This window comes from Capricornis sumatraensis, chromosome 16, assembly GCF_032405125.1.
Source record: "Capricornis sumatraensis isolate serow.1 chromosome 16, serow.2, whole genome shotgun sequence".
NCBI lineage: Eukaryota > Metazoa > Chordata > Mammalia > Artiodactyla > Bovidae > Capricornis > Capricornis sumatraensis.
In genome coordinates this window covers 51352336-51364276 of record NC_091084.1, presented here as the reverse complement: position 1 = coordinate 51364276, position 11941 = coordinate 51352336, and the positions used below count along the sequence as shown (strand labels likewise).

General features: G+C 40.9%; 1 protein-coding gene across 1 annotated transcript; it reads right to left on the bottom strand.

Annotated features, from left to right (window-relative positions):
- Positions 1–9012: 9012 nt before the first annotated feature.
- LOC138093081 (olfactory receptor 52K2) lies at positions 9013–9957 on the bottom strand. Its single transcript, XM_068989175.1, has one exon. It carries the CDS (start codon positions 9955–9957, stop codon positions 9013–9015), a length of 945 nt encoding a protein of 314 aa, XP_068845276.1.
- Between the last annotated feature and the right edge of the window lie 1984 nt (positions 9958–11941).

The window sequence follows — 11941 nt, the reverse complement described above, 5'->3', positions numbered from 1 at the left end:
TTTAAACATGGATAAAAAAATAATCAAAGAGACCTGTGGGTGGTCTAAAGATCCAGTTTGGAAAGAAGATTGCCTGACTATGGAGCAGAATACAAGAGGTCCAATCAGGATGAAATAGTTCAATCTTTTCTCTCATGTACTAGGAGAATACTAGGCAATAAAGATTTCTACCTTGGGGTTTAACCTTTTCCTTGATTCATAACTCAGTCCAATTTGTACTCAACTTATTTCTCTTACTTTTGACTAGAACTGTAAAGAGAGTAAGCCCTGGTGGACTGAAGACAAATGCCCCCTTTGAAAACTGGAGTCTAATTCTAATGACTTTGTCTTCTTCTTGGAATATACTTACCCATTTTGGCGATGTCCACAGAACTGTTGGCTCTGTTCATTACAGTAGTCACCTCTTGTCTGGATGATTGGATGAGTTTAGTTCACAGTCAAAGGGAGGCCATGGTTCTACCTCTTCGACTTTGTTCTTCTGTGTCCCCTCTTTATTCAGGTACTGGAAGTATCCAGTTTCTTCCAAGGGTTGCACAGAGAAACCTGGAGCCTTCCTTCTGGGTTTTGAGTTACCCACCCCCCATGGGAAAAGTCTTCACTCCTTACTCTACTCTGCCTCCCAGGACTAGATTATAAAACTTATTCCTACTCTCTTCCTGGGGCTGTTGACTAGCCCCAAGTGTCTGACCATCCTTCAAGGCTTGGGGTATTCAAGGACTCTAAAAGTGACACTGGGAGAGAGTTCACAGGAGAAGGGAGTGGGGAACCAGATACACCAGATAATAAGTGTCCCAATTGGTTATACCAGTAAGGTTTTACATAAGCAAAGGTTAAGATGGAGGCTATACAAATAAAACTGTGCTCAATTGCTTCAGTGTCCAGTCATGTCTGACTCTTTGTAAACCTATGGACTGTAGCCTGCCATTCTCCTCTGTCCATGGGATTCTCCAGGTGGGAATACTGGAGTGGGTTGCCATGACCTCAAGGGAAGAGGAAGGCTAGATTCCTTTTTTCCACCAAGTGTCACAGATGTATTGGACAATATTTGTCATTTTTTTCTGCTCATTCTTAGAATTCCAGAAGGAAAATTGTCAACTACTATTCAGGCATCATAAATCCTGTTGTCTCCTTGTTTTCCAAAAGTGGTTATCCAGTTTGTGTTTAACCCAGCATTGAGTTCTTTTGCTAAATTTCCCTACAGTTATTTAAGAACTATTCTTTTTTTTTATGTGCATTTTATTTTATTTTTACTTTACCATACTGTATTGTTTTTGCCATACACTGACATGAATCCACCAAGGGTGTACATGAGTTCTCAATCCTGAACCCCCCTCCCACCTCCCATCCCATATCATCTCTCTGGATAATCCCCGTGCACCAGCCTCAAGCATCCTGTATCCTGTATCGAACCTAGACTGGTGATTCATTTCTTACATGATAGTATACATGTTTCAATGCCATTCTCCCACATCATCCCACCCTCTCCTTCTCCCTCAGAGTCCAAAAGTCCGTTCTATACATCTGTGTCTCTTTTGCTGTCTCGGATACAGGGTCATCATTACCATCTTTCTAAATTCCGTATATATGTGTTAGTATACTGCATTGGTGTTTTTCTTTCTGGCTTACTTCACTGTATAATCGGCTCCAGTTTCATCCATCTCATTAGTACTGATTCAAGTGTATTCTTTTTAATGGCTTAGTAATACTCCATTGTGTATACGTACCACAGCTTTCTTATCCAATAATCTGCTAATGGACATCTAGGTTGTTTCCATGTCCTGGCTATTATAAACATTGCTGTGATGAACTTTGGGGTACATGTGTCTCTTTCAATTCTGGTTTCCTTGGTGTGTATGCCCAGCAGTGGGATTGCTGGGTCACAAGGCAGTTCTATTTGCAAATTTTTAAGGAATCTCCACACTGTTCTCCATAGTGGCTGTACTAGTTTGCATTTCCACCAACAGTGTAAGAGGGTTCCCTTTTCTCCTCACAGATGAGAACAAAAATGAAATATTTTCATTTTATTTCTACAGAGTGAATACTAATATTTGAACAATTTCTCTCAAATTTCTTCTGGGCTTTCCTGGTGGCTCAGATGGTAAAGAATCTGCCTGCAATGCAGGAGATCCCTGGGTTTGGAAGATACCCTGGAGAAGGGAATGGTGAGCCACTCCCAGTATTCTTGCTTGGAGAATCCCATGGACTGAGAAGCCTGGTGGGCTATGGTCTGTGGGGTCGCAAAGAGACCAATTTCTGCTACCATATGCTTAATGTGCTTGATGTGCTTAATATGCTTAAAGTTCAAAGAGTTAATTCAGAAAAATCTGAAGATGTTCCTACATGAAGTTCAGACATATGTTACATACAAAGAGGTACTTTGACAATCATCATTAATGATTCATAATATTTCATCTTGATTAGAGAACCCTCCTTGAGATTTCTTAATTATTCATACAATGCTCTGTCTCTTCTGTATCCTTATAAGCTATGCCTTAACTCTTATCTAAAGAAAATTTATTTTTGGCTTTTCTCTGGTTGCAGTGAGTAGGGGTTGCTCAAGTGTGCAGACTTCTCCTTGTGGTGGCTTCTCTTGTTGTAGAGCACAGGCTATAGGAATGTGGGCTTCAGTAGTTGCAGCCTGTGGGCTCAATAGTATTGATAGTTGTGGTGCATGGGACAGGTGGCTCCATGGCATGTGGGTTTCTCTCAGTCCAGGGATCTAATCCGTGTCTCCTGCAATGGCAGGCAGACTCTACCAATGAGCTACCAGGGAAGCCCCTGCTTTAACTCTTAATCAACCTCGTCATTGGGCTGATCAGTTTGGTAAAGACGAGAAAGAGAAAAATAAGACACTCACATGCCATTTGGAAAGTTTGTGAGACACTGATCACTCTAAATGTTAACAAAATGACTGTGATTGCTTTTATCATAAAGCTCTAGACAATCTTTTATCTCTGGGAAACATCTGCTTTATCACACATTAAAATTCCCTATTGTAGATTATTACTCTCTCCCTGGTACAGACTCAGGTTAAAGGAATTGTTAGCATCTTAGGCAAAACTGGAAGGATATAGAGATGTAGGATTCAGGAGTTAGGTCTGATTTTAAAGTTCCTTTTCTCCCTCTACCAGGTTTATTGACCTATAATTGGCACTTAGGGTTTATAATGTGTGTGTGTGGGGCGGGGGGGGAGGGGGAGGGGGCAGGAATTCTGGGGAGTACTCGGTGTGAAAATAGCAGCCTCCTGGAGGGCTCACGGAGGACTTCCCTGGTGGCTCAGATGGTTAATCGTCTGCCTACAATGTGAGAGACCCAGGTTCAATCCCTGGGTCAGGAAGATCCCCTGGAGAAGGAAATGGCAACCCACTCCAGTACTCTTGCCTGGAAAATCCCACGGGTGGAGGAGCCTGGTAGGCTGCAGTCCTTGGGGTTGCTAAGAGTCAGATACGACTGAGCAACTTCACTTTCACTTTTCACTTTCATGCATTGGAGAAGGAAATGGCAATCCACTCCAGTGTTCTTGCCTGGAGAATCCCAGGGGGAGGGGAGCCTGGTGGGCTGCCATCTATGGTGTTGCACAGAGTCAGACACGACTGAAGCAACTTAGCAGCAGTAGCAGCAGAGGTGAACTGCAGTAGAGACAAGTAGAGTTTTAGAGTAAAGCCCTGCCTTCTTTTCTGGATGACTACTCTCCATTTAAGAAATAGCTCTTGGACTACTACTGGTCCTTGGTAGAGGCTGAATGCTTGAGCATGGGCCATCAAGTGACCATGTGACTGGAGCTTCTCTTCCTGAACTGGGCTTTTTCGAACTCACCAAGCCATTAAGTGGAGCATGAATAGCAGGACTGCATCAAATAGAAGTGTTATACGTGTAAACAAGCCCAAGCATGTCATGAAGGCACAGCTTACATAAAGTGGCCCCAGTGCCCATGGTCTGCCCTCCTACTACAGCTTCTCCATGCCTGCAGCTATGACTATACAAGGAGTTTATAGAGGAAACTAAGACTTGGGCCTAGTTTATAGAAGGTTCTGTACAATATACAGGTACCACCTGAAAATGGACTGTCCCTTCCTGGAACATCCCTGAAGGAAAGTGCTGAAGAAAAATCTCCCTGTTGGCAGAACTTTGATCAGCACAACTAGTTGTTTACTTTTCTTGGAAGGAGAAGCAGCCAGAGGCACAATTATATACTGATTATGGGGTTTGGCCAATGGTTTGGCTGGATAGTCAGAGACTTGGAAGGAACATGATTAAAATTGGTAATGAAACATTAGGGAAAATGAGAGACATCTCTGAAAGGATGAAAAATGATGTGTCTCATGTAAATGCTCAAGGATGACTTCAGCAGACAAGGATTAAAAATCAGGTGGATAGGATGACCTGTTCTATAGATAGTAATTAGCCTTTTCCCCTAGCCATCCCTGTCATTGCCCAATGGAGTCATGAACAAAGTGCCGCAGTGGCAGGGATGGAGGCTATATATGAATCCAATAATAGGAATCACTAAGGCCAGTCTGGCCAGGTTCATTGCTGAGTGCCCCATCTGCCAGTACCAGAGACTAACACCAAGTACCCACTATGGCACCATTCCCCAAGGTGGGGCATAGCTGCTTGACTCACTTGAAGCAGAGCCTTACAACCAAACCCAGCTTGCATCAGATTCCCAGCAGATCTGCAGATGCATAAACAAATCCAGTTGAGGTCAGAAGTCATCTCTGCCAATCTCCAGATATATGAAACGTACATTTTTATGTATGTGCAACATATATTTTATGTTGTATACCACTGAGATTTTTGTGGGTATCTGCTTTGTTCCACAGTCCATTCTGAAACATCAAATTGCCAACATCTGTTGGATCAATGAAAAAGCAAAAGAGTTCCAGAAAAGCATCTACTTCTGCTTTATTGACTATGCCAAAGCCTTTGACTGTGTGGATCACAACAAACTGTGGAAAATTCTTAAAGAGATGGGAATACCAGGCCATCTGACCTGCCTCCCGAGAAATCTGTATGCAGGTCAAGAAGGAACAGTTAGAACTGGACATGGAACAACAGACTGGTTCTGAATTGGGAAAGGAGTACGTCAAAGCTGTATATTGTCACCCTGCTTATTTAACTCATATGCAGAGTACATCATGTGAAATATGAGACTGGATGAAGCACAAGCTGGAATCAAGATTGCCAGGAGAAATATCAATAACCTTGATATGCAGATGACACCACCCTTATGGCAGAAAGCAAAGAACTAAAGAGCCTCTTGATGAAAGTGAAAGAGGAGCGTGAAAAAGTTGGCTTAAAACTCAACATTCAGAAAACAAAGATCATGCATTTGGTCCCATCACTTCATGGCAAATAGATGGGGAAACAATGGAAACAGTGAGAGACTATTTTCTTGGGCTCCAGAATCACTTCAGATGGTGACTGCAGCCATGAAATTGAAGATGCTTGCTCCTTGGAAGAAAAGCTATGACCAACCTAGGTGGTGGTTTAGTCACTCAGTCGTGTCTGACTCTTGCGACCCCATGGACTGTAGCCACCAGGCTCCTCTGTCCATGGGATTCTCCAGGCAAGACTGGAGTGGGCTGCCATCTCCTTCTCTATGACCAACCTAGACAGCATATTAAAGAGCAGAGACATTACTTTGCCAACAGTCTAGTCAAGGCTATGGTTTTTCCAGTAGTCAAGTATGGATGTGAGAGTTGGACTATAAAGAAAAATGAGCGCCGAAGAATTAATGCTTTTCTTTTCTTCTTCTTCTTCTTCTTTTTTTTTTTTTTAAGAATTAATGCTTTTCAACTGTGATGTCGGAGAAGACTCTTGAGAGTCCCTTGGACTGCAAGGAGATCCAACACCAACATCTCCTTTAGTCCATCCTAAAGGAGATCAGTCCTGAATATTCATTGGAAGGACTGATGCTGAAGCTGAAATTCCAATACTTTAGCCACCTGATGGGAAGAACTGATTCATTGGAAAAGACCCTGATGCTGGGAAAGATTGAAGGCAGGAGAAGGGGACAGAAGAGGATGAGATGCCTGGGTGGCATCACCGACTTGATGTACATGAGTTTGAGCAAGCTCCAGGAGTTGGTGATGGATAGGGAAGCCTGGTGTGCTGCAGTCCATGGGGTCACAAATATTTGGACACAACTGAGTGACTGACTGAACTGGCATTTTGGAAAATAAATGTTTGTCATTGTTATATAGTAAATTGAATAATAGATTAAATAAGTATTTCCAGGCTATAAGATCTTATTTGTCCCTATGTTTTATGGAAGAATGACCTTATCTTTCAGGTGACACTCATAACCTCCTACAGAGGATGAATTGAGCCCCACCTAGAAGTCTAACAGTATATGAATTACATTACCATGTAATATAGTCTATGTTTGTGTCATTAGTATTTACTGTTATTTTTAGGTTTTCTACCCAACCATGATCAAAAGAAACAAGCAAAAAGTTTGAACTAAAGGTAGAACATCATTTCTGTGTGTGTGTGTGTGTGTGTGTGTGTGTGTGTGTGTGTGTGTAAATGTCAGAGGAAACTATAGGAGCAGAGGTGGGAAATGAGCATAAATAAGTCTCTGGTCTCTAGCTACACTCTTTCTCTGTGGCCATTTCCAACTATCTGACATGGGCTTAGAGACTCTCTTTCAAAGTTAATAATATGAATAGACAGATATGTAGAAATATAGACAGAACTAGAGACACACATATATAATTTCTAAACAGTCTGAGGAAACAAAGGAGTCATGAGATAAATGTAGAAGAAAGCATATGTGAAAGATTATAAATAAGGGCTTGTGTGACCACACAAATGCTAGTTGTCAGGATTAATATTAAGGAATTCTTTACTATATAAATTTGTATTGGATAAAGAACACAGGTCAATATGCCCATTTCCCATCTGCTTTGCCTACCTATTTATTCCATGATACTGGGCCCTGTGATGGGGAGTTTACAGAACACCACCTATTGAACTTAACATTTCCTTGTCTCAGGACATAGAAGTCTTGCATCCCTACCATAGCAATCCATGTATTCCCAGCCCCTAGCATAGATTTGGCACTCAATATTTTGTGACTGGACTCATAAAAAAGAGGAAGTCACATTCTTGGTGAAAATGTAAGATACATCTGTGTGAAAATAAGGGTTGTATGAATGCAGAGAAATGTCAGAAAGACTTGTCTTAGTAAAAGTATTTAATGAGGGGGGTTGCCCATTGGGATGTAGAGCCCAGAAGAAATCAAAGAAGGCAAACACTGACGTATTTGAAGAAATAAATCTTAATGAGCAAAGCTGTCTATATAGGAACCTATAGCCCTGGAAGATCATGAGCTCCCCCAAACTGGCAGTATTAGGTTGGCCAAGGAGTTCTTTTGGTTTTAAAGTAAGAATAGGACACAGTTTTCATTTTTACCAAGAACATTATTGAACAACGTAGTCACTGTTTTGTTCCACTCACTGCCATTTTTTTCAGGCAACTTCATAATTCCGTCTCCCAAAAACTATCATTTTGAACAAAGAACTGTTCAATGTGTCTTTTACAGTCTTCTAGGGAATTGAAATTTTTCTATGAAGATAATTTTGTAAAGATGGAAATAAATGGACACCCAAAGGTGCAATGTCTGGTGAATGTGGCAGATGAATCAGAACTTCCCAGCCAAGCTATAATAGTTTTTGCCTGGTTGAAGAAATATTTGGTCTTGTGTTAACCTGATAGAAGATTATGGGCTTTCTGTTGATTAATTCTGGAAGCTTTTCACTGAGCGCTGCTTTCACTTGGTCTAATTGGGAGCATTACTTGTTGGAATTAATCACTTGTTTTTCTGAAAGGAGCTCATAATAGAGGACTCTATTTTAATCCCGTTATATACGTAACATCTTTGGATTAAGTCTGGCCTTTGATGTGGTTGGTGGTGGTTCATTTCAGTTGCCTCATTATCTCTTCCACTGCATATTATTGTACAAATATTCATATTTCATTACCCACCACAATTCATTTTAAAAATGGAATGTTTTCACCATGTTTAAGTAGAGAATTGCATAAGGAAATATGGTCAAGAAAGGTTTTTTCACTCAACTTCTGTGGAATCCAAACAAAATGATTAACATAAAAGCTGGTATAAATGATTCTCAACACTTAATATGCATTATTTTGAGTATGTTGGCTATCTCCTGTATGGTATAATGTTGATTCTTCTTCATGTCTCAACTTGATTGCTATCAACAGCAACTACTCTACAAGAACATGGAACATGAAAATTTGTAAACCACTTTTAGACATCTAATTAGTCACAGCACCTTACCCATACACTGCACAAAATTCTTTTCTGCATGTCAGTTGTGTTTTTACCTTTCTTGAAATAAAGCATAATATGCCAAAAATGTTATTTTCATCTTCAACAATAAAGTTACTTTTGTAGCCACAAGTTTTCTTAATGCATGCTTATATGACAGCTGTCCCTGTACAATCTAACAAAACTGTTTCAAAAGAACTGAAAGACAACTAAACACTACTAGAGCCATCTTATGGCAGGAAAAATGAAATGAACCTTTTGGCCAATCGAATATTTAAGCAGAGATGGAGCATGAGCTGTCAGACTAAAGGAACATTCCTGCCTTGGATGAAATATTGATCCTTATCTAAGTCTGGACTGGATTAATTCACCAAATCCACTTAGTTAATTACCTCAAAAGCATCTCTGTGTTATTCAGTGATGTTGGGGGAGAAGGGTGGGTCCAACCTTTGCCTCTGATAGAAAAGTGGAGTCTTTGCTGTCTTCTCTAAGTCAGCAGTTTGAGTCCAGAGGCTACCAGAATACAAGGAACCTTGAGTCCTCATCAGACTGGTGACTCCAAGTTTTAGGACATCAGTTCAGTTTTCATTTCACCAGGAAAGAACTGAACACAGAAGTCTGATAACCCTCTACCTTCCTCATTCTCTCATTCCCTCACCCCTATTCAGTTTTCTGCCTGTCCCATCCTATCTCTGCCAGCACCTCACTGTCACTTACACATCCTTTCTCAGGAACAGTCCTAAGACTCGTTCACGAATCTGCCTGGTCTTGACCCCATAGATGATGGGATTGACCATGGGTGGGAAGAGCAGATAGAAATTGGCAAGGAGGATGTGCACATGTGGAGCAGCCTGGCGAGCTACCCGGTGCATGACTGAGGAGATGACAACAGGTGTGTAAAAGGCTAAAATAGCACCTATGTGGGACACACAGGTCCCAAAGGCCTTGTAGCGGGCCTCCTGAGAGGCAAGCTGTAGAACTGTCCAGAGGATGAAGATGTAAGACAGAATAACAAAAAGCAAGTCCAACACTACTATGAACATGGCCACAGCAATGCCATAGATGTTGTTGAAACGAGTGTCCCCACAGGCCAGCCTTACCACGGCCATGTGCTCACAGTAGCAGTGGGCAATCACTGGACCTCGGCAGTAGTGGAAGCATCTGAGCAGAAAGGGGAGTGGAGTCATCAGGGTCACAGCCCGAGTCACAGCAGCCAAGCCGATCTTGGTGATAAGTGGCCCGGTGAGGATGGTGCTGTAGTGCAGCGGCTTGCAGATGGCCACATAGCGGTCAAAGGCCATGGCCAGCAGCACCGCCGACTCCATGATAGAGAAGGAGTGGAGAAAGAACATCTGGACCAGACAGGCATAGAAGCTGATCTCTCGATCCCTGAACCAGAAGATGGCCAGCATTTTGGGAAGTGTTGTAGAAGAAAGGACCAGATCAATGGCTGCCAGCATGGCCAAAAAGAGGTACATGGGCTTGTGGAGGGCTGCATCAGCCTGAATGATGAAGAAGAGGGTGCAGTTGCCAAGCATGGCCAGTGTATAGGCTGAGCAGAATGGAATGGATATCCAGACATGTAGGTGCTCCAGGCCTGGGATCCCCATCAACAGGAATACTGCTGGATGAGTTGAGGTGATATTGGAGGCTGACATGGCCAACAGAAATTCTCTTTCTCTGGTCTCCTTCCACAGGGCCCTTCCAAAGAGTTCACAGTGTCAGCAGGATTATAGTGTTCAAGTTCAAACTCTTATCATTTACATGGAAGGCTTAACCCTTGGCCCTACTTCTGGACCTTAAAAGAAATTACAAAGTAATCATCATATGAATTGTGGAACATTATATATTGTCTCTGCCCTCAAGATGCTTATAAAACTATTGAGTGGTCAGGACATCAAATTGCAATAGAGCTAAGAAGGCTTCCTTCATAAAAGAACTGAGTGGATGAAGAGTTTTTGTGGTTTTTGTGTAGCCAAGGACAGCTTTATAAAGGACATAGATACCTGCTCAATTCAAATCTTATCCTAAAACATTCATTGTCTTCCTTTGCCTTCCGTCTCAACCTGTACTCCTAATTACAAAGGGGAGTTTCTCTTCTGAAATGTCAAGCTTGAATACATAACAAATAATTAAGCCTGGCACTTTCTGAAAAGTTGCTTCCTCTAAGTATTGATATTATCGGTCATTACCTGACACTCAGAAATCTCAAGTAGGGCCATAAAGCACCATCACCTGCAGTTAACTTGAGAATGTGAAAAGCCCCATTATTCTCCTTCCCTTCAAATTTAACTTTTATCTTGATACACTTCTACCTTCAACTACTTTTCCTTCTACAATTCATGACATTCAGAAGAGATGCTCCACTCAATTTTTGGAAGATTGGCCTCTGAATTTCTTGGGTTTCACATCTTTGTTCTTCTTTCTGGGATTTTTTATCTTCTTTCCCCTGCTTTTACCATCATTTATTGTGAAAGTGCAGCATCGTTTGTTTCCCAAAATTTTGAACGGTGTCCCTTCTCTTTTCTCTCAGTTCCTACATAAAGTTTCTTCCAAGGATTAACTGAGATAATCTTTTAAAACACTCAATACAGTGGATGAAAGGATAAAGAAAATGTGGCATACATGCACAATTAAATACTATTAAGCCATATAAAAGGAGAAAATCCTGCGTTTGTAACAACACAGGGACATTGAGGGCATCACGTTAAGTGAAACAGTAATACGAAGAAAAGCAAATATTGTGTGATATCACTTACACATGGAACCTAGAAGAAAGAAAAAAACCAAACTCATAAAAACAAATTGGTGGTTGGGAGGTGGGGTTTGGGGTGCAGTTGAAGGTGGTTAAAAGGTACAAATTTCCAGATATAAAATGAATAAGTTCTGGGGATATAAAATGCAACATGGTGACTTCAGTTAAAAATAGTATAGGGACTTCCCTGGTGGTCCAGTGGTTAAGACTTCACCTTCCAATGCAGGGGGTATGGGTTTGATTCCTGGTTGAAGAGCTAAGATGCCACATGCCTTGTAGCCAAAAAATCAAAATAAAACAGAAGCACTATTGTAACAAATTCAATAAAGATTTAAAAAATACTCATATATTTGAAAGTTGTTAATAGATCTTAAAGTTCTCATCACAAGAAAAATAACTATGTGAAGTGGTAGATATTAACTAGTGGCAATCATTTTGTACTATATCCATGTACAAAATCATTGTATTATACACCTTAAACTAATTCAATGTTATGTTAACTGTATCCCAGTAAAACTGGAAAATTTCTTTTTAAAAAAGCACAAATCTAGAACATTTAAAAGTGCTCAGTAAATGTGAACATGTGTTTGAATTGAGAAATCTAAAAATATTGACAGCCATATGGTTGGTAAGTGTCAAAGATCAAACTTGAACTTGGAGAACTCTGGTTTCCTACCTTCAAATTCAGTGTCTTATATCACTTAAATCTGCTTCCACCCTGTTGCTTCACATGTAGTTCATGCTCAGGTTAAATAAAACTAACTCATTGCCCTAGTATAGAAAAAAGCTTTACAGTCTAAAGAATTGGGCCCATATAGTGCTGCTGTACCAGCAGAAAATCAATGATATTTTTAAAGTTTTAGCTTCCTCACCTTTCAATAAAGGTA

Coding starts and splice junctions, on each gene's coding strand:
- LOC138093081 (XM_068989175.1), bottom strand. CDS start 9,957: ATGTCAGCCTCCAATATCACCTCAACTCATCCAGCAGTATTCCTGTTG.